At 42.5% G+C, this 19,502-nt stretch overlaps 1 protein-coding gene across 1 annotated transcript in view; it reads right to left on the bottom strand.

Annotated features, from left to right (window-relative positions):
- Nucleotides 1-19,502, bottom strand: part of Fam3c (FAM3 metabolism regulating signaling molecule C) — a 46,910-nt gene that overhangs the window by 13,592 nt on the left and 13,816 nt on the right. Inside the window, exons 3-6 of the mRNA XM_051151871.1 lie at nt 18,547-18,599; nt 14,482-14,586; nt 7,252-7,281; nt 5,941-6,064 (exon numbers count right to left, since the gene is read on the bottom strand). Of these exons, the coding sequence (XP_051007828.1) occupies nt 5,941-6,064; nt 7,252-7,281; nt 14,482-14,586; nt 18,547-18,559 (272 nt within the window). The 5' untranslated portion in view covers nt 18,560-18,599. The remainder of the gene's footprint in view (nt 1-5,940; nt 6,065-7,251; nt 7,282-14,481; nt 14,587-18,546; nt 18,600-19,502) is intronic.

Here is a 19,502-nt window from a genome sequence, read left to right as displayed (position 1 = left end):
TCCTAATATCTCACTCCAGCCACGCAGGGGGCTGCCTGAAATAGCCAACATCACCACAGCTTACAGACCGTTAACAATGCCAGATGACACTGAGAGGGAGGGCACAGTGGCACACTCGGGAGGCAGAGGCAGGTGGATCGCTGTGAGTTCGAGGCCAGCCTGGTCTATAAAGCGAGTCCAGGACAGCCAAGGCTACACAGAGAAACCCTGTCTCGAAAAACCAAAAAAAAAAAAAAAAAAAGAATTCATAGTATTAGCAACTTCCCCAGCAGTTACTAGAAAAGGGGCACTGTGCAGACACGTGAGCATGCACATGCACACAGTAGTACATTGCAAATCTTCCTGATAGAATGTGTAGCACATAATTCTGCAAATGAAATCTATAATATTTTACTACACATTCCTCATAGTCAACTGATTCTCACAGGAGGTGTCAAGTGGTTTCCACAGGATTTATCTGTAACTGGACTATAGTTCCAGGGACTATAATTCTAACACATATTGAGTGACATTCGCATTTATGTAAATTACTAAGACAAAGTAAATAAAAACCAAAATGATGTTCATGCTTCATTTATTTGGTGATGAGAATGTCTCTCCAAATCAAATCAGTTTTCAGTGCTAGCCAGTTACTTCCTCATTCTGCTTGTTGCAGTCTTATAACTGAACACCATACATGATGCTATGATGTACATCTCGGTCTCACCTACCTAATTAACATTTTCTCCTCTTTTTCTTAAGTCTAGATCTTAATTCCAAAACCTCCCTGTCAAAGGACAGACAGTAATCACTATAAAGTCTCTATTATGGAATATGCTAAAAAAACAATGAGTAACTTAAAAAAAAAACTCCTTAAAATGCTTTTATTACTATATATTATAAATAGCAATGGATTTCACTAATTCAAATAATTTTGTATGTGTTTAGGAAGTATTTTAATCATATATCCCATCACTGTCCCTCTCCCCAACCACCATTCCAGCTCATCCTGCCGCCTCTTCCCAACTTGTCCTCTCTGACAGAACTTTAAAAAGGATCATAAAACTCAAAATAAAGCAATCTGAAAATAGAAAATAGCGGCAGCGGGGGTGGGGTGGGGTGGGTGGACTAGAATGACAGATGCACCTGCCAGCAAGTACAGTAACTGTCAGTAGTTCAATCATAGCAAATAGAGACAGAATAAGAGCCAGACTACATAATGATGACAATAAATTAATCTGAAACATTAAGGATGCAGGTAACAGAAAGTAAAAGGGTAAGAATGACATCATGCAAAAACCAAAAAATGAAATATCGATAATTATCAAGCCATTTTTTAAAAACAAACAAAATGGACACTTCTCTATGGTGAATTTTTAAAAAACGCAAGACATTATTAACAAGTAGGGAGACACATATCAAGACCGTGATGAGCTACAACTTCACTCCTTCTAGATGCTGTAATCTCTAGGCATAAGGAGCACCACCCACACTACTGGTACAAAGGACAACTGGTGGGGGGTCACTTTAGAGAACAATCTGAGAGTTCCCTCAAGAACCCAACAGCTCTCTGAACCAGAAGTCTGCGATACTACAAGCACAGAGAATGAAAACGCATCCACACAAAGCCTGTATGGAAATGTCTCAGGAACCCTGTTCTTGATAGTCAGAAAGTGGAAATAATTCATACACCTGTCCACCCGATGAAGAGCTAAGCAAATGAGGTATTATCTATAAAGGAAAGCACTCAGCCATGAAAAGAACGAACAAATCCGAGCTACAAGATGGGTGAACCCTGAAAACATTAAACCAAGTGAAGAAGACAGCTACCAAAGACCACAGATGACACACCTACGTGAGACATCAAGAACAAGGCAATTTATATGGACAAAAGCAAACAAGGTTATTTAGGACTTAGGCGCACCAGGTAGAATAGAATTAAAATGAAAAAGGGACAAGTTGAAGGACACACTTTCTTTTGGAAGTATGAAAATGTTCTAAGTTGGGCCTGCAATCCCAGCATTCTGAAGGCAGAGGCTGAAGAAGAAAAATGAATAAATGAATGAATGAATGAATGAATAAATAAATAAACAAATGGAAATAAGGAAGAAGAGCAGAAAAAGCCTAAGATAACATGGCAGAGATTGTACAAGATGATGAAATCACACCACAAACCAGTGACTTGCACTACAAACAAGTAAAGTATAGGTATATAAACTACATCTCCAAGCCGTTTACACAAAAGAATCTATCTTCAGCACACACATAAGATGAGCATAAATCGTGATGCTGTGATGGTGCACGCCTTTAATCCCAGCACTCAGGAGGTAGAGGCAAGTGGATCTCTTGTGAGTTCAAGGCTAGCCTGGTCTACAGAGTGAGTTCCAGGACAGCCAGGGCTACAAAGAGAAATCCTATCTGGGATGAGAGGGGCGGGAGCGTGAGGAAAGGTGTTGGGAACTTGAGGCAGCAAGCCTGTTGAAACTGTGCATAGTTGGAGATCAGTCTTCATGAAGAAACTATTGTCAGCACTGGGCCAGTGACTCAATGGATAAGTTGTCTGACTATGGATCCGAAGATTCTACGTTCTGCTCCTGGCTGGCTCGATAGGTGTGGACATACTTTTTTTTCCATCTCCACATGGTTGAGTTGAAAGTTGCAAGGCCTCATTGAAAAGGATCATAGCTAGCATGTCAAGGTCAAATCTTGAATTTTAATGCTGCTTTGCAAAAAATAGTACCTTTTTAGTTTTTTTTTTTTTTTTTTAATAAATCTGTACACAAGCTTCACCACAGAGAAGCTGGCTGGCCTCCGTCAGAGGAGGGTGCTTCAGAGCATGCGCTCCAGACCCTGGGAAGCACATTAGATGGTACCAAAGAGACCTGGTTACAACTAATGTGTCACTTAATAGTCAAACTCCAGTGACTTTTCACGTTCTCTTGGAACATGCATGGCCTAAATTCCAATAAACTTAAGTCCATCACAGAACACAGCGAGATGCACAGTGCCACAGGCTTCCCACCAGGGGGCAGCAGCCTATCAAGTTGTAAATAGAATTAAATTTTGAGATTATTTCCTAGGTGTATTGAGAAAGTTTCCTGTGATATGAGTACAGGAAAACCTGCAATCAATGGGAAAAAACAAAAACAAAACCCAGAGACAACTAAACGCAGAAAGAGTGGTCACAGTGGTTAAAATATTTACATTATTCTTCATGACTGTAGAGGCCTCTGGCCCACATACATTCAAGCAAACAAACAAACAAATGAAAACCCCTAAAAGAAATGCCATAAATACGATACCCTTCCGAATACAGTTTTGCTTCACATACCTGCCACCAGCTCTGGCTACTTTCAGCATCTTAGAGGGAGCTTGCCTGAGCACTAAAACTGTTCAATAGCTCTGGTTCTGTGGGTGGAACCTCTACAGCTGTGACAGATAGCATATATACAATAGGGCGAACTGAGCCCTGCCCAGACATAGAAATCCAGAGTAGCCGTCTCAACAGTGAGTTCCTGGTACTCAGAGCAGGTGCATGGATATACGTATTTTTACTATGTACTTGCTCATTTTGTAGGGCGGACAGAAAAAACAAACAAACAAACAAAACTTTTGAGTAAAGACACCATGTCAAGCAGCTGATTCAACCAAGCCTGGCTTTCCTGTTATTCTTTATCCCACTGCGTGAGTCATTTACATAGCTATAAATTAGTTTTTCAACACAAATGAGATCATAACACAGTAAGAGTCTGGAAACTTCCTCAGCACACTTAGGAAATTATCTCAGTCCCTTACCTGCATCGCTCAGAAGTTCCTGTGTGACCTGGGCCCACTCACTTCTAGAACTTTCCTTCCTTATGGCCTGTGAGCATACGCCTCCTGTCTGGGATGTTCAGAAATTTTTGGTCTGCCTCTGGTTGTTTCCTGATCCCTAGGTTCTCACAGGACACTCAACACTCCGTCTAAAGCTAGACCCCTTCCCCTCACTTACACTCCCGAGCTGGACTCCGTCTCACGGACACCTACTGCCTGCACAGCCGGTGTCCTGGCTGACTGTCACCTACTTGCATTTACTTTTTAGGTATCTGCATATTCCATGACATTCTAGTTTTCTGGGCAATTGGGTGAAAAGCAACTAAAAGCAGGGTTTGCAATGTCAGAGGCGGGAACCTGTGACAGCTGACGAGGCAGGACAGGAACACTGCAACCCAGGAGCGGCTCAGCTCATCCCTGAGCAGTGTGAGTGCAACAGGCCTGCCATGACTACCAGATCACTTCACACCTCAGCGAGCAGCATCTAAGTATCAAATCTGAGAGACACTGGCCTATATTCCATGGCAGGGGAAACCGCACTCAATAAATACTTAGGCATACAGATGCCTAGGCAAGCAGTCTCTTAACGTTAGCATTGCTTAAAAACCTCCTAAGTTTTCAATATATGAAATAAATACACAGGGATAAGCTCCGGACTAGGAATTGCTCCCTGCAGTATCCCCACTAGAGATCTCTGGCCAATTACGAAGCTCTTCTGCAGAGACCAGTTTCATGACCTGAGGCCTAGCTATAAAATTTCATCAATTATTAATTTCTCATGGGAATGGCAGAATGATTCTTGCAATGCAGTTGATTGGTGGGCAGCCTCAACTTTTTCTGGTCAAACAGTCTACAACACAGCACAAATCCTAAATGGCATGCCCACCATGCTAGAACCAAAGGAGCTGGCTGCAAGCCCGGTATAGTTATACTAAGGCCTCCTGCCAGCAAACATTTGTCTTCTGACCTGTGTAACTGCGGTTGGAAAAGCAGCTTTGGAAAAAGGGCTTAACCTCTTCCTTGCACTAAAAGCCATGCTTCAAAGAGGTGGAGTAGGAGTCAGAAGATTATCTGTGCGTGAGGTATTCCAAAAGAAGTTTCATCCTATTATTTAAACTCACACTTGGACTCTTTAGTGAGACAAAGGGGGCTTTTTCTAAAGACCTAGAGACTCCCGAAACCATGGGCTGGGCTGTGTCATTACACAGACCTGGGGTACTGAAGTCACAAGGTTGACAGTGGCTGTCCATTAGCACTTAGAGGGAAAAGAAAGAAAATGAATAGAATTTAACGAGCATCAATTTTGCAACAAAGTGTTGTCCCGCAAGGCCAACCTTTTCCTAGTTCACTGAAAAATTAACTTAAAGCTCTCTCTGAAATTCATAGAGAGCAGGGAGAAACAGCCCGGTCTGTGCTGTTCAACTATACGGCATCTTACTCTTTAGTCCACGTAGCCTAATGTCATATCCATTGTTTACATGAACTCTAAGTGAGCACACGTATCTAGCTTTCTAGGCAATCAGATGAAAAGCAACTAAAAACACAGTTTGCAATGTCAGAGGCAGGAACCTGTGACAGCTGACGAGGCACGACGGCAACTACAAGCATCCTGTGTGGAACACTGCAACCCAGGAGCCGCTCAGCTCAGCCCTGAGCAGTGTGCGTGCAACACGCCTGTCATGACCACCAGGTCACTCCACACCTCAGCGAGCAGCATCCCAAGCATCAAAGACGAGAGCTACTGTGAAGCATTCATTGCTCTGGGAAAAGTTGTCAGCAGAACTTTGCTCTGACAAAGTTGCTTTTTAGATGAGATTTGTGGTCAAGAGCCCTGTGGAGACATTCGGCACTTGAAATACACCAACCATGGTTGGAGAAATGTTTTTATTTTCATGAATTTAAATGAATTAATTTTTTTCTAGTATTTATGAAGGAAATGGAACAGCCACCTGAATCTTTACACAAAGCCAAATAAGTTCAGGTCTCTTGGTCACTGTCTTAATATACAGGGGGAAGAAAACTCATGCAGTGCTAACTGAAATTACAGGCTGTTAGTAAAAGCATTTCTGAAGCGCCATCAGCCTCAAGCCCACCAGCTGTCACTCAATATAAGACTTATCTGCAAGTTCCAAGCCATCCAATACTTACACATTGTCTTCCAGGCAAATCTTGGGTCCCACCACATTGGCTGCTCCACTAGCCATTTTAAAAGCAAAATGCTTCTCTGGGCACGCTTTTGAGATCCCACATTTGTACCTGGGAGGCTTTGTAGCTTTGGGGAAAATAGAAGTAGGTTTGAGACTCTTTAGAAAACAAATTAATACATTTTTGTAATCAGTTTATTTTAGATCTCAAACCATATACACAAAAATGTATGGATATATGTATGCATATACATACATTTTTATACCATTAAGGTACACCTAGTTGAGGGCTGGAGGGACAGCTCAGAGATTAGGAGCACTGGCTGCTTTTCCAGAGGACCCAGGATCAATTCCCAGCACCCTCTTAATCATCTGTAACTTTAGTTCTAAGGAATCGGATGCCCTCTTCCAGCTTCCTTGGATACCAGGAACACATGTGGTGTACAAACATACATAGAGGCAAAACATCATACGTATAAAAAAATTAATTAAAAAAGAAAGACACACACACACTTTAAAAAATATAAATAATGCCATAAAGTCAAGTATGGTGGTGCACATCTGTAATCCCAGCACTCAGGGAGACAGAGGCAGGTGAACTCAGGGAGGCAGAGGTAGCCAGAACTCTGTGAGTTTGAGGTAAGCCTGGTCTACAACATGAGTCCAGGACAGCCAAGACTACACAGAGAAACCCTATCTCAAAAAAAGCTTTTAAAATTTTATATATATATTATAAATTTATATATTTATAAAATAAATAAAATATAAAATATATAATAAAACCTTTTAAAATCTGCCAGAACTTTTTTCTCTAAGGTTATCAAAGAGCCGAGGAAGGAAAGAAAGCAGGCAAAGCCCCCCAAAATAAAAAGGCTCCAGAACATAAGTCAAACCATCTGGGTAAAACAGCGAACCACTGACAGAAATGGGTCAGCCATAGGATCTTGCCAAGCAAGGCTAATGTTACTTAATTATTCTTAAAATTATCTTTATGGTTCAGGGCACCTGAAGCTTTTTAACTGTTCCTTTGCATGTCCAGTCATGACTAGTCAGTAAATGCATGGTTCTCCCATCCACCCGGGTAGAGGCTGCAGCGGACTCCCCTATTCGCCTGTCATTGTGCTTACACCACGGGCCAAAACCCAAAAGTGATGCCAACGCCCACCGAGAACGAAGAGCCTATGAGACTAGCCCGTCCAACCCAACTTCTTTCCTCCTGGGTCTGTTCACAACTGCCCACACTGCTTGGATATAAGCTCTCACAAGGCCACACACAGGATCAAGCACTTATAAAACAGCAAGCGGAGGATCTTACCACGAGTGGCTGAGTCCAGCGCTGATCGAGCTAAGGAGACAAACAGCTAACATTATTAGAAAGCACAGGCCTACTGGCAACTACCGACTTTAAACAGATTAAAGCTTCCAAGGAGCCCAGGAAATGTGTGTTTTGGTAACTGCTCACATACAATAAACAGCAATATCATTTCTGAGAAGCTGATATCACGGGGAGTGATGTTTTATTCCTGAAACAACATTTTAAACTTTATATTTTGTTTAATTAGTTACCGCAAACGTAAATCCTACCCAGAAAGTCAGTCTGCAAAGATCCCTTTCAAAGTCTACAGACTTTTGATGGTGCACATTGGTGAATTCAAATGCTGCTCCTGCTGCTGGGCAGTGCTGGACACCCATGCAGTCCCGCAGAAGGCACAGGACTGTCTTGGTGCCGGGGGGGGGGGGGGGGGGGGGGGGGTTGGGAGTAGATGAAGGAGGGGAGGGCGAGTGTTGGGGAAATCTTAATTTCTCTAGGACAGAAGTGTACTAGGCATAATCAAATGAATTCTGCTGCTGAGTCTTATTTCATCAGTTCAAGGAAGGGCAAAGGTCAATTCTTAACACCACAGTGGGTCTCAAATGTCCTCCGTCACAATTACACTTGGTGCTCGGTAAAGCTCCCAGTGTCTGATCCCAGGCCAAGAAATCTTAACACAGATCATCAAAGTATTGTGGACAGCCGGTTCCTGATTTGGCTAATAAGTACACAGTACGATAAGTGTTGGCCAGCTGTCTAACTATAAATAGTCACTTGGTTTTTATTTCTGTACTATTTTTTGCTAACAGTGAATTTCCTGTAAGACCACTATTCAAATTATGGAACAGAAAGTAAATGAGAGAGAGCATGTAACTGTTTAAAGAGAAGAGACCAAGTGAGCAGTTTCGGCACTTGGCGGAACACTCAGTAGAATGTTATTATACACCATTAAAGTCACGCAGCTATAATGCAGCGAAAGAGTAATGCAGAGGGCACAGCAGAACAGCCTCCCTCGCTCCAGGACCTAAACACAGAGATGGTTTCTATGGAAGGACAGACGTGAACCAGCCAATAACAAAACAGAAATGGGGGAGGGGAGCAAGGAGCAGCAGAGGTTAAGTTCAAGTGCTGGGGCTTCCTCCGCTCACTCTTTCCCTTTCCTTATATAATTTCAGAGATTTCATTCAAAGCTTTCACTTTTTTTAAATGAGAAAAATAAAGCCCCGCGAAGAATCAGCAATATGAAGACTAGGAATTCTCAACTTCAGTCTTTAAAATGAAAAGGGACGAGATAGCACAGTGGGTAGGGGACCTAACACCAAGCCCAGCGATTCTCAGGGTTCATAAGAGCTGACTCGCACAGGTCGTCCTCTGACCTCCACTCATGTGCCACGCACATGTGTACATACACTCACATACGAATACATATGCAGCACACACACACATTAATAAATGCATTAAGAAACAACAATTAGCCATGTGTGGTGGCACACGCCTGTAATCCCAGCACTAGGGGAGGCAGAGGCAGGCGGATCTCTGTGAGTTTGAAGCCAGCCTGGTCTAAAAAGTGAGTCCAGGTCAACCAAAGCTACACAGAGAAACCTTGTTTAGTAAAACCAAAGGGGGGGGGGGGGAACAATTATTTACTCAATGGTGGCACGCACCTTTAATCCCAGCACTCAGGAGGTAGAAACAGGCAGACCTCTGAGTTTGAGGCCAGCCTAGTCTACAGATCAAGTTCCAGAATAGCCAGAGCTACACCCAGAGACCTTCTCTTGGAAAACAAAAAGCCAGACATAATTAATTAATTAAAGAAAAGAATGTCTCATCAGACTCAGGTGTTAAAATTTCTAGGAAGGAACACTGTTAAAATGAGGAATTCTAGTCTCCCTGGCCTGTGCCATCTGATTAAATTTCAAGTTATCTGACCTATGGATAATGAGCTGTGGGGAAACAGTAGGAGTTGAATTCACTCCTATATGCTGGCCCAGTAAGTACTTCTGCATGGGTTACCAACAAGTTCATCACCATTTCAGAGATAAGGACAGAGCCTTTAACTGGTGTATTTGTTTTAGGTCATAATTGTAATTAGCAGAGCTAGTTTTTATTTTTCAGTTTATTCTTAATCTTTCACTACACTTACTTTTTTATGTGTATGCATGTGTGAGTACATGCATACAAAGAGACACACATGGAGATCTCAGAGGACAACTTACAGAACTCAGCTCTCTCCTTCTACCATGTGGGTCCTAGAGACTGAACTCAGGTAGTCGGGCTTGGTGACAAGCAGCTTTACCTGCTGAGCCATGCTGCCAGTCCAGAGCTGGCTCTTAAAACCATCTCAGGCAGCACCCAGGCCCATGTACCCCTTCTAAAGGGTGAATATGTAAACAAAAAGCACCAGTCACTCCTGGAGCCGAACTCTTAGAATAATGCTCTGACTAGAGATGGCCCCTGCTGACAGAATCTAGGTTAAAAAGAAAAGGAAAGGAAAGAAAAAAAAAAAAAAAGCCAGTTCTAGGGGAAGAAAATATGAGAGGTGTTTTTGAGAGGTGTTTTGTTTTGTTTTTGTTTTTAAAGTAGACAGACTCGGAGAAACTAAGGAAAGAACAGAGGGCTTAGACTCAGAAATGGACCCATTGCCGGGGTGATGAAAAAGAGGGACGGAAGAGTGGTTTGGCCCTGAAAGTGCTTCTGCTTTCATTCACACAAGGAAGTGATCAAAATCCCAGCACTCGGGAGGCAGAGGTAGGCAGATCGCTGTGAGTTCGAGGCCAGCCTGGTCTACAAAGCGAGTCCAGGATAGTCAAGATAACATAGAGAAATCCTGTCTCAAAAAGCAAAAACCAAAACATTTTCTCTACACTCAAGACCTATGTAACTATGTAAGTGTGTGTGTATGTGTTTATGTACCAGTCATGGGTTCTGACCACCATGTTTTAGGATACGCGCTGACGACCTATAAGAGGCACAATATGGAAGCTAGCTAGATAAACAAGACCTGGGAGTAAGAGAGAAACAGGAAAATAAGCAAACTGATAAGGACATCCAGAGAGGGCAGAATCCTAGGACACCACCTAGGTGGTGACTAAAGCAGAAGAAACTTGGGATCCTGGAGTAATGAACAGAGAAGCAGGAAAGGGTAAGTGACTGTAAAATGATCAAAGCAGGGCTGGAGAGTTTAAGAGCAGTTGTTATTGTAACAAAGGACCTGGGTTCAATTCACCAGTTCCTTGGGCACCAAGCGCAAATGTGGTACACAAATGTGCATGCAGGCAAAATGCTCATATACATTAAACAGTAAAAAATAAATGTAAAAAAAAATTGAAAAAGGTCAAATCAGTTTGCTTGTTAACTTCAGATGTCAAACCTGTATCTGCTACTTGATTAAAAAAAAAAATTTCATGGAAGTCGGTTTATAAGTCATTAGGCTTTTGGGTAAATATACCTCCATGGAACTTGTGTTAGATGTTTGAAGGTAAAGGAACTCTCTTGAAGCACTGTTAACAAAGGAATGTTATTTTTATCCAACAACCATCAAAACTGAAGGATTTCCCCTAGGCGTGCAATTACGAACACGTGAGAACCTGGCGGCGAGCAGACGAACTGTTTTTCATTAATACAGGGTATTGCCAAAGTATCAGGCGCAAGCACAACCTGGAAACACCACAGTCCCTCCTCACCTCAGGCTTTGCTTCTGACTCTACTTAATAACCCTAATATTTAATTTCTTTTAGACAACACATCAAAGACACAGCCACGAGCCCGGCTGGCAGACTGTGTGCAAGACATGCCCTGCTTGTGCCACGTTATAGCTCCTGAAATGTTACAAATGAGTAGAATTAAATAAAGAGTAGCGGGGGTCTCTGGGTACTACTTGTTACAAATGGAGTGTGACTTATAATTCCTTCAGCTTCGAGCCTTTTTAAAAATTGCTGTGTGTGTTTGGGAGTGGGATGTGCTGGGCTCTGAATCTGGGTATGTTAAGCCAGGTATGTCCAGCATCCATCCTCCCTCCATCCTTACGCCAAGATACTGTGTTTAGGGGTTTAGACCTAATTGTTGTAGTTCTTTGGTTTTTGCCTCTTAAATTTTATTCTATTCTTTTAAATCACAACCTATCTTGGTAATTCCAGTATTACCTGTGGGCAGATTTTTCATCCTTCCTGCCAGGAAAGGTCTGTTTGATTTTTCTAAAACAATATGATGTAAAAAGCCTGAGTCACTGAGCTGTTTAGTGGTGCATGCCTTTAATCCCAGCACCTGAGAGACAGAAGAAGCCAGACCTCTGATTCTAGGTGATAGACTTCCAGAACAGCCAGAACTACAAAGAGAAACCCTGTCTTTAAAAATGCCAAACAACAAAACAACAACAACAACAAAAAAGCCTGAGTCAAAATGACCTTGGTCCACGAGTGAATCTGATTTGTGTGACTTCTCTTGGGCTCTTTTCCTTCTCTTGGTTTGTCTTGTCTAAGTCCAGTGTGACAGTTTTTGCTTTATCTTACTATATTTTATTTTGTAATGTTTGGTTGCTATTTCTTAGAAACTTGTTCTTTTCTACTGAGAGACAGAAGGGGTGGGTGGATCGGACGGCAGGCGAGGGAGGGAGGAACGGCGAGGAGCAGAGGAAGGAGACACTGTAGTCAGGATATATTGTATGAGAAAAGAATCTATTTTCAATAAAAAGGGGAAAAATTATCTGTTCAAGCTACAAAATTCTTACAAAGGAAAATTAAAAGGAAAGTCACTACAGTTTAACCCTATGAGTAACTAGAAACCAGTTTCCTGAAACCAACCTATGTGAATTCAATCTGACGGCCTTTGCTAAATTAAGTTGGATGCTAAATAAATGGGCAAAAGAACTAACATATTGTAAACAAGAAATTTAAAAAAACCCACAATTAATATTTGCATTAGTTCAATCAGACTGAAATCCAATAAATGACATTTAATAGAGAAAATGCAGTGCAGTTGACAAGATTAAAACAAAATACCTGCCCTAAAAGGTGCCTCAACCAAACAGGTAAAACACACACAGTAAAAAGGTTTCTAGCAATATGAACCACTACAATGGCAACTAAGAGAGACAGTATTCTAGTTAAAACACTAGACATGGCTTCATAGGACCCAGTTAAAGTACTAGGCATGGCCTCAGAGTACCTAGTTAAAGTACTAGGCATGGCCTCATAGTACCTGGAAAGGCAGAATCTCCTGCCGTAACCCAGGCACCGATTCATCAAGAGTCTCTGAAGAGTATTCTGACACAAAAGGTTATGTGCTGGGGTATGGGAGAATCTTGTGTTCAGATGCAAGAGGAAGTGAATTAAGTGTTAAGAGTAGATGTCGGTAGGTCAGTGGTCTAGCACTTGTATGGTACACACAAAGCCCTGGGTTTGACTACTAATGTCTCAGAAGAGAGAGAAATTGTAGGGTGGGCATTGCGGTGGTGCACAGCTGTAATCCCAGCACGTGAGGAGTAGGGAAAGGTGGGGGATCAGCCTGCAGTATCATAGGAAACCCAGGGCACACTTCTAGAATAGAAATGTCTGAAAGTCAAGAAGATATAGAACTATCTAAAATAGCTTAAATATAACTGGGTCCATTTTATTAACTTGAGGGTTTTGTTAACATCTGAGTTTAAAATGTAGCACAGGCCAGGCAGTGGTGGCGCACGCCTTTAATCCCAGCGCTTCGGAGACAGAGGCAAGTGGAATGCTGTGAGTTAGAGGCCAGCCTGGTCTACAAAGCAAGTCTAGGACAGCCAAGGCTACACAGAGAAACCCCCACCCCCCTAAAAGAATGTAGCACAATGGTGGGCATTTGCCTAGCATGCGCAGGCGTGGGGATGGGTCCCGAGCCTTGAAAGTACCTTATATAGGTCCATTTGCAACAGAAAAATACTAAGTAAATGAGCAAAAATGAAGGTCACAAGAGAAAAGAAAAATATTAAGGACCAACACCTACAATGCATTTCTCTGACTCCTAGACAAAGTAGTTTGGGGTCCATTTTCTGGCAGCCAACTCAAAGGAAGGAACAATTTAAGCAAACTAGTGTTGTGTTTTCTAGAGTGAACAGCACTTAAGAGTGATTCTCATCAGCAAACGTCATTAAATATGCTTGAAAGGCCAAACAGAACATCGATTGCTTCATACCAGCTTTACTCTCAGACATTATATTCTTTCAGAATATTGTAATAAATGACATTTGCTCACATAAGAATTTTGTTTCTAGACAGACAAAGCAGCAGTGAGGCCCATGCTGAGAACTTAGGCTTTGGGCAGCCATGTTAAGAGCAGGATTCTGGGGCTGGTGAGATGACTCTGTGATTAAGAGGAAGGGCCGACCTTCAGTTAACCCTGGCTCAGTTCCCAGCACCCACACGCTCACAACTGTCTGGAACTTAGGGTCCAGGGCACTATATGACCTCTTCTGGCCTCTAAGGGGACCAGGCTTGTATGTGCTGCACAGACATGCGTGCAGGCAAAATACCCATATGTATAAAATAACAAAATAAACATTTTTAGAGATAGCAAAGTTCTTCCACAGTAGGTGACAGCTAATTCAAAGAACTCTTCACTAGTCAAAGTGCTGTAAGAATATGGCTGTTGAGCACTCAGCCTGCTACATGACGCCTACCCCACCAGCCCCATCCTCTCTAAATGCTCAGGGAAAGAATGGAAAGATGGCGGGGCCTGGAAAGTGCTGTGTCCTGGGACATAGCACGGCTGTAGCACTGAAGAAATCCCATCAACTGTGATCACCTGCACGAGATTGGACCTGGCAGCGTCCCATCATGGTTGGGGAGCAAATTGTGAGATAACAGCCCTCCCTAAGCAGCCATTGGAACTTGGGGTGGAGTGAGGGAGAAGGGGGGGCGGGGAGAGGAGCCATTTTCTTCAGTGGTATAGGCACTGGCAAGGTGCCCATGCTCTGATAAACTACCCTAAACGCACATGCTCATGTGAGTGAGCCTAAACTGAGTATGTTGCTAAATAAATTAATTAATTAAATTAAATTAAAAATAGACACGAAACTAGGAGGTTGTGGACTCAATGACAGTGTGAGTGGGAGGGAACATAACAGAGTATGCACAGTCAAAATGCATTTTACACATGTATGACATTGCAAAACAAAATCTTGAAGTACAAAGTTTATACTAAAAAAAAAAAAGAAAAAAAAAAACAGCAAAATGGATAAAGTTATAAAAGTGGGTAGGGAATATAACTTACCAAATAGATTTCCTAAGCTTGCATCCATTTTAATTTCAAACACTTGAGAAATAACATAGAATGTCAGTAAAAATACTGCCACAGCCACCACCAACTTTGCAGCTCCTGGAAAAAAAGAGGCAGAAGTAACTCAGCATGGCTATACAAGCCAACAGACCTTCTGCTACCCAAAGACTGCACTTCTACGAAAACATTAGGACTAATATCTACCAGACCTAATGCCACTGGAGCCGCAATGGCTACACCGATGCCCACCCACCAAGTTAAGGAAGCTTTCACAATCAAAGACCTCTCAGATTAGCGTGATTTGGGGAGGCTGGAGAGTTACCTGCCATGCTGGCTGACTACAGGTGTTGTGGTGCTCCCGGAGCACCACCCTGCCTGCAAGACTATGTGTTCAGGATCCTTTCCGATCCTAAAGGGCAATGCCCTCCAGGGATAATACAAAACCCTAGACCTTCTGGAGACGGCAAGGCCAGGACATCTAGGAAGTATGGAGTTGAAGTGAAATGTAGCCAGCTTAGTGTCCTACCAGCAACCCATCTCCTGGAGCTACCTGAATCCCCAGAGACCTGCAACCACTACCTTTCTCCTTCTGCTTAATCCATAGTTCAAGACAGGCATTTCCCCTGGCAACAGGCTTGGATGTCAGTCACTGGCTGTGTGATAAGCTCCAAGAAGGCACACTCCTCAACTTTAGACTTTATATCTTTGTGGTACCTTACAACAGCTGGCACTGCCACACCTGCTTAGTATGACTCATCTCTTACTCCTATATGCCGCAATCTAGGAAGCAAGTCACAAAGTGCACGGTAAGAACAGGAGAGCGCCAATGGCAGAGCAACAGCTTCTCTTGGACCTCAGGATGTCAGACACATGGTGTGTTTATTCGGAAACAGTATTAGCTTGTTTGTGTCTACACAATCGCAACTGCCGGGTTTAATCTTTACTGACTGGAAAGACGTAGACAGAATCTATGGTCATCTAACCTTAAAGAGGGAAAAAAAGGAAAAGGAAAAGAAAAATCCAGAGATGAAGCAATGCCCTAAGATTACTGATAAATCAGTGGCTGCATGTGACCAGAACTCAAGATGCTCCTCCTGCACCGCCCCCAAAAAACCCTAGTGATCTGCACAGCACCCTCCTCTAATACTAAAAGATATGTTCTTCTCCTGCCAAACTCAACGTAATAGGTAAGAGCTAACTTTAAAATAAAGTTCATCAAATCTCTAATTTCACAGACCCAAATGAACAGTCTATGTCCTTTGAGGGGCGGGGCAGGAAGGAATTGAAGATGTTTGGAAAGGGGGCTGATGCGGAAAGCCAGCCACACCCAGAGCCTCCCCAGTGCTATTTAGAGATGCTCTATTCATAACTACTGATGAGGGGGATACAAGAAACATCTATGTACCTTCCTCCTGATGTGGCTGTGAATCTAAAACTTCCCTAAAAAAACAAAGCCTTAAAAATTCTATTAGCCCAACTGCCTAATCCTTCTCCTCTCGGAAGGCCACTAGCTGCCTACATTTTACCATATTAAAGAGCAAAATTCCATCTGGCTTGGACCGCCTTCTCCCAGGATCTCATGCAGAGCATGCTAGCAGCACATATATGCTCAACAGGTGAATGACAGCAGGTGGCACACACTGCTCTTAATCAAGAGTGAGACCAGTGGCTGGAAGGTGACAGACAGGTCACATGCTAGTCTTGTGCTTTATTTTCTAGCATCATGGACACACATAATAGGGGTTAAGCCCTGGCTGCCTCCTAAAGCAGATGAACGGAGCTTGCAGTGTCCAAGGCTGGACTTGCTTAGACTCACATCAATGGTGGCACGGATTCTTTTCCTTTTTAAGATTTATAAATGGGGCTGGAAAGAGGCTCTGTGGTTAAGAGCACTGGCTGCTCTTCCAGAGCACCCGAGTTCAATTCCCAGCAGCCATATGCCAGCTCACAACTGTCTGTAACCCCAGTTCCAGCAGATCTGACACCCTCATACAGATGTGCATGCGGACAAAACACCAGTGCACATAAAATTTTTGAAAAATAAAAAATAAAAGATATACTTAATTTATTTTACATGTTAAGTGTTTTTGCCTGCGTGTACAAATGTGAATGCGTATGCCTGGTGCCCATGGAAGGCAGAAGTGGGCGTCAGATGGTTGAAAGACACTGTGTAGGCCCTGGGAACTGAGCCTCGGTCCTCTACTACAAGGGCATCAAGTGCTCTTACCCTCTGGGGCATCTCCTCAGCCTCAGCCCTGAGCCTTAAACCAAGACGTGTTCACTTACACTGGTCTGGAACAAGGAAGAACCAGATGCTCCAAGAGACAGGAAAGTTAGTAGCAGGGACGCTTGCAGTCTCCACAGTGGTGGAGTCGAGGGGCTTGCTACAGAACACGGTCTCTAAGATTGGTCTCAAAGTCCAAAGCTGAGCGCGGAAGGGGCTTACAATACTCACAACTGCCATTCCCTACTTGGTTAATCGTTCTTGCTGCCTTCTAGCCGCTGACATCACTGCTTTCAGTGTGCTCTCACACTTATAAACCAAAGATCGCTACAGTTCAGGCTGTACAGCATTTCAAAGCAACCAGATACTGTTTTTATTTAGAAGATGGTAATTAGTTCAAAGCAGTCCTCAGAACTAACCATCGCTATTTGTCTATCAAAGGCAGGACCCCCAAGACCTGTGCCAAGAAAAGTACAATTGTAAAAACTGGATGATGACGGTAACTGTACAGAGACTGAATTTAGAACTATGCGCAAGACAAGCACATGCTTTGGTCACCACACTTAAACAGCATTATTTATAAACCCTCAGGAGACCACAGCTATAGATCACCCTGCGGAGCGCGAGAACATACAGAAACAAACAGCAAAGCAAGCAACCCAGGGCAAGAGTCCTACATGTCTTCAAAGCACAAACAAGCTCTTGGTTTCTGGAATCTTTTTCCTCCAAAAGCGCATGATGACTTGGAAATGATGCTCTGTAAATTCACAGCAGAGAGAGTCCACTTTTTCAGATTTCTACAAAATCATGTGCAGCAACCTTCCATTAACTTGGTTTAGTAATCGTGGTATCTGGTCAACTCTGCTTGATTCTATACAACTATAAGCAAAGTAAGAAGAGCTGCTCATCGCCCGCCTCAGCTTCTGGCATCTCTGAGAGACAACTCCAGGAAAATACTTGGTTTGCTTGTAAGAATAAGACTAATTATCTTGAGTTTGGAAAAACAACTTGTTTTCTCTACCGCACAGACTTAGAATTCCTCAGAGCAATGTGCCTTTGGTGGTGTGGGAGGGTTGTGGCTGGAGGCAGTATAGCAGAAACACAGTTATTTTAACTTTCACATAGGGAAAAGCCTACTGGGTATTCTTGAGTCTACCCTTTAATGACACTTACCAACATCTATGTTAATACTATGGACACCTAGCAAGGATTTCCAATGTATGTAACACACTACTTCAGATTGCTGCTAACAGTCTGGATTTATACCTAGACTAATAATTGAAAGCAAAACCACATTTTAGTAAATTCTTCATGTGTGTTACACTGAACTGCACATAGGAGAAAGCAATATTCTATAATTCCTTTTTACTTGGCTGCCAGAACTTAGCAAGAAAACGCCAGTCTCTGCATTTTCCAAATTATTGTTTGGGCATATGTACTATTAGGCAAATATGATTATGCCATAAGAAATAAACATTATTATTTGCCATAACTTCAATATATGGTTTATTTATAAAAACCTGTGTAGTACTTACTAAATAAACAAGTGGTGATTTGCTGAATACATAAAATGAAAAGGCTAAGTATTTCCTAATTTGTTTTAGCCTGGTACTTAACTTTCAGAAACATTACAGGTATGATGGCACCTGTATATAACCTCTGAGGCCAGAAGACAGCTTGAAACCACTTGGACTAGGATGCTGAGGAAGGAAGATGAAGATGAAGAAGAACTAATTAATTGTGCAGCCTTTCCTGTAGCTATTATTGAGAAAACAGGTTATAAAATAAATTACAAAATAAAAAAATATTTTCACTGGATTAAATAAATATCTTACCTGCTACCCTCATTTTTGCTTTTCAGTCTATGGCACTTCCCAGAAACAAGGTCCTAAAATCAAAAGAAAGACAAACAACCACAAATTATGCAATTAATATTCCTCCTTGGATTGAATTTAGTTCAGAATATATACATAAGACCAACTGAGTATTCTATGGATAGCAATGGTTAATGAAAACTTTTTATCACTGTCCACTCTTTCCACTGGGCCATTAAAAAAAAAAGTCAACAGTTGCCTCCATGTATCTCCCACTGGCTGTGTCCTTGGTTCCTTCACATAAATAAGCAAGGTCATGTGCGATCACACCGGTGCCTACAGAGAATGACTATCCCCCATCACCCCCGGTGATTAAGCATCCATTAGGGACTCCCAACATTTAGATTCAAACACTGCTTAGCACATCAGGTCAATAAGCTCTTTACCAAGTAACAGAAACCATTTGTAGAAATGGAGGCTGGAGAGCTCAGCATGGTGGCGCTCGCCTTTTTTCCCAGCATGCAAGAGGCAGAGGCAGGTGGATCTCTGTGAGTTCGAAGCCAGCCTGGTCCACATAGTAAGTCCAGGAAACCCAGGGCTCTGTTACACAGAGAAACCCTGTTTCAAAAGAAAAAACAAAAACAAAACAAGACCAAAAAAAAAAAAAAAAAAAAAGAAAGAAAGAAAGAAAGAAAAGAAAAAAGAAACAGGAAGAAAGAAAAAGGAAATGGGGTTTAGATAGACCAGTTCATGCCACTACAGGATGTGTAAGAGCCAAGTTTACCCTGGCAGCCTCACTTGTACAAGGACAGATAATTTCCTGAAATGCTGTGGGCTATGGGGCTCTTGGGAAATAATAAACCACATGTTTTTGCACCCCTAAACAAATTTGTTTGCACTGGATATGCTTGATTGGATGGTGGGGGGCAGGGCAGATGGCGACACAGATAGGAAACGACAGGATGCATGTTTGCCCT

Source organism: Acomys russatus, chromosome 10 (genome assembly GCF_903995435.1).
Source record: "Acomys russatus chromosome 10, mAcoRus1.1, whole genome shotgun sequence".
Classification (NCBI taxonomy): domain Eukaryota; kingdom Metazoa; phylum Chordata; class Mammalia; order Rodentia; family Muridae; genus Acomys; species Acomys russatus.
This window is presented reverse-complemented; position numbering and strand designations above follow the sequence as displayed.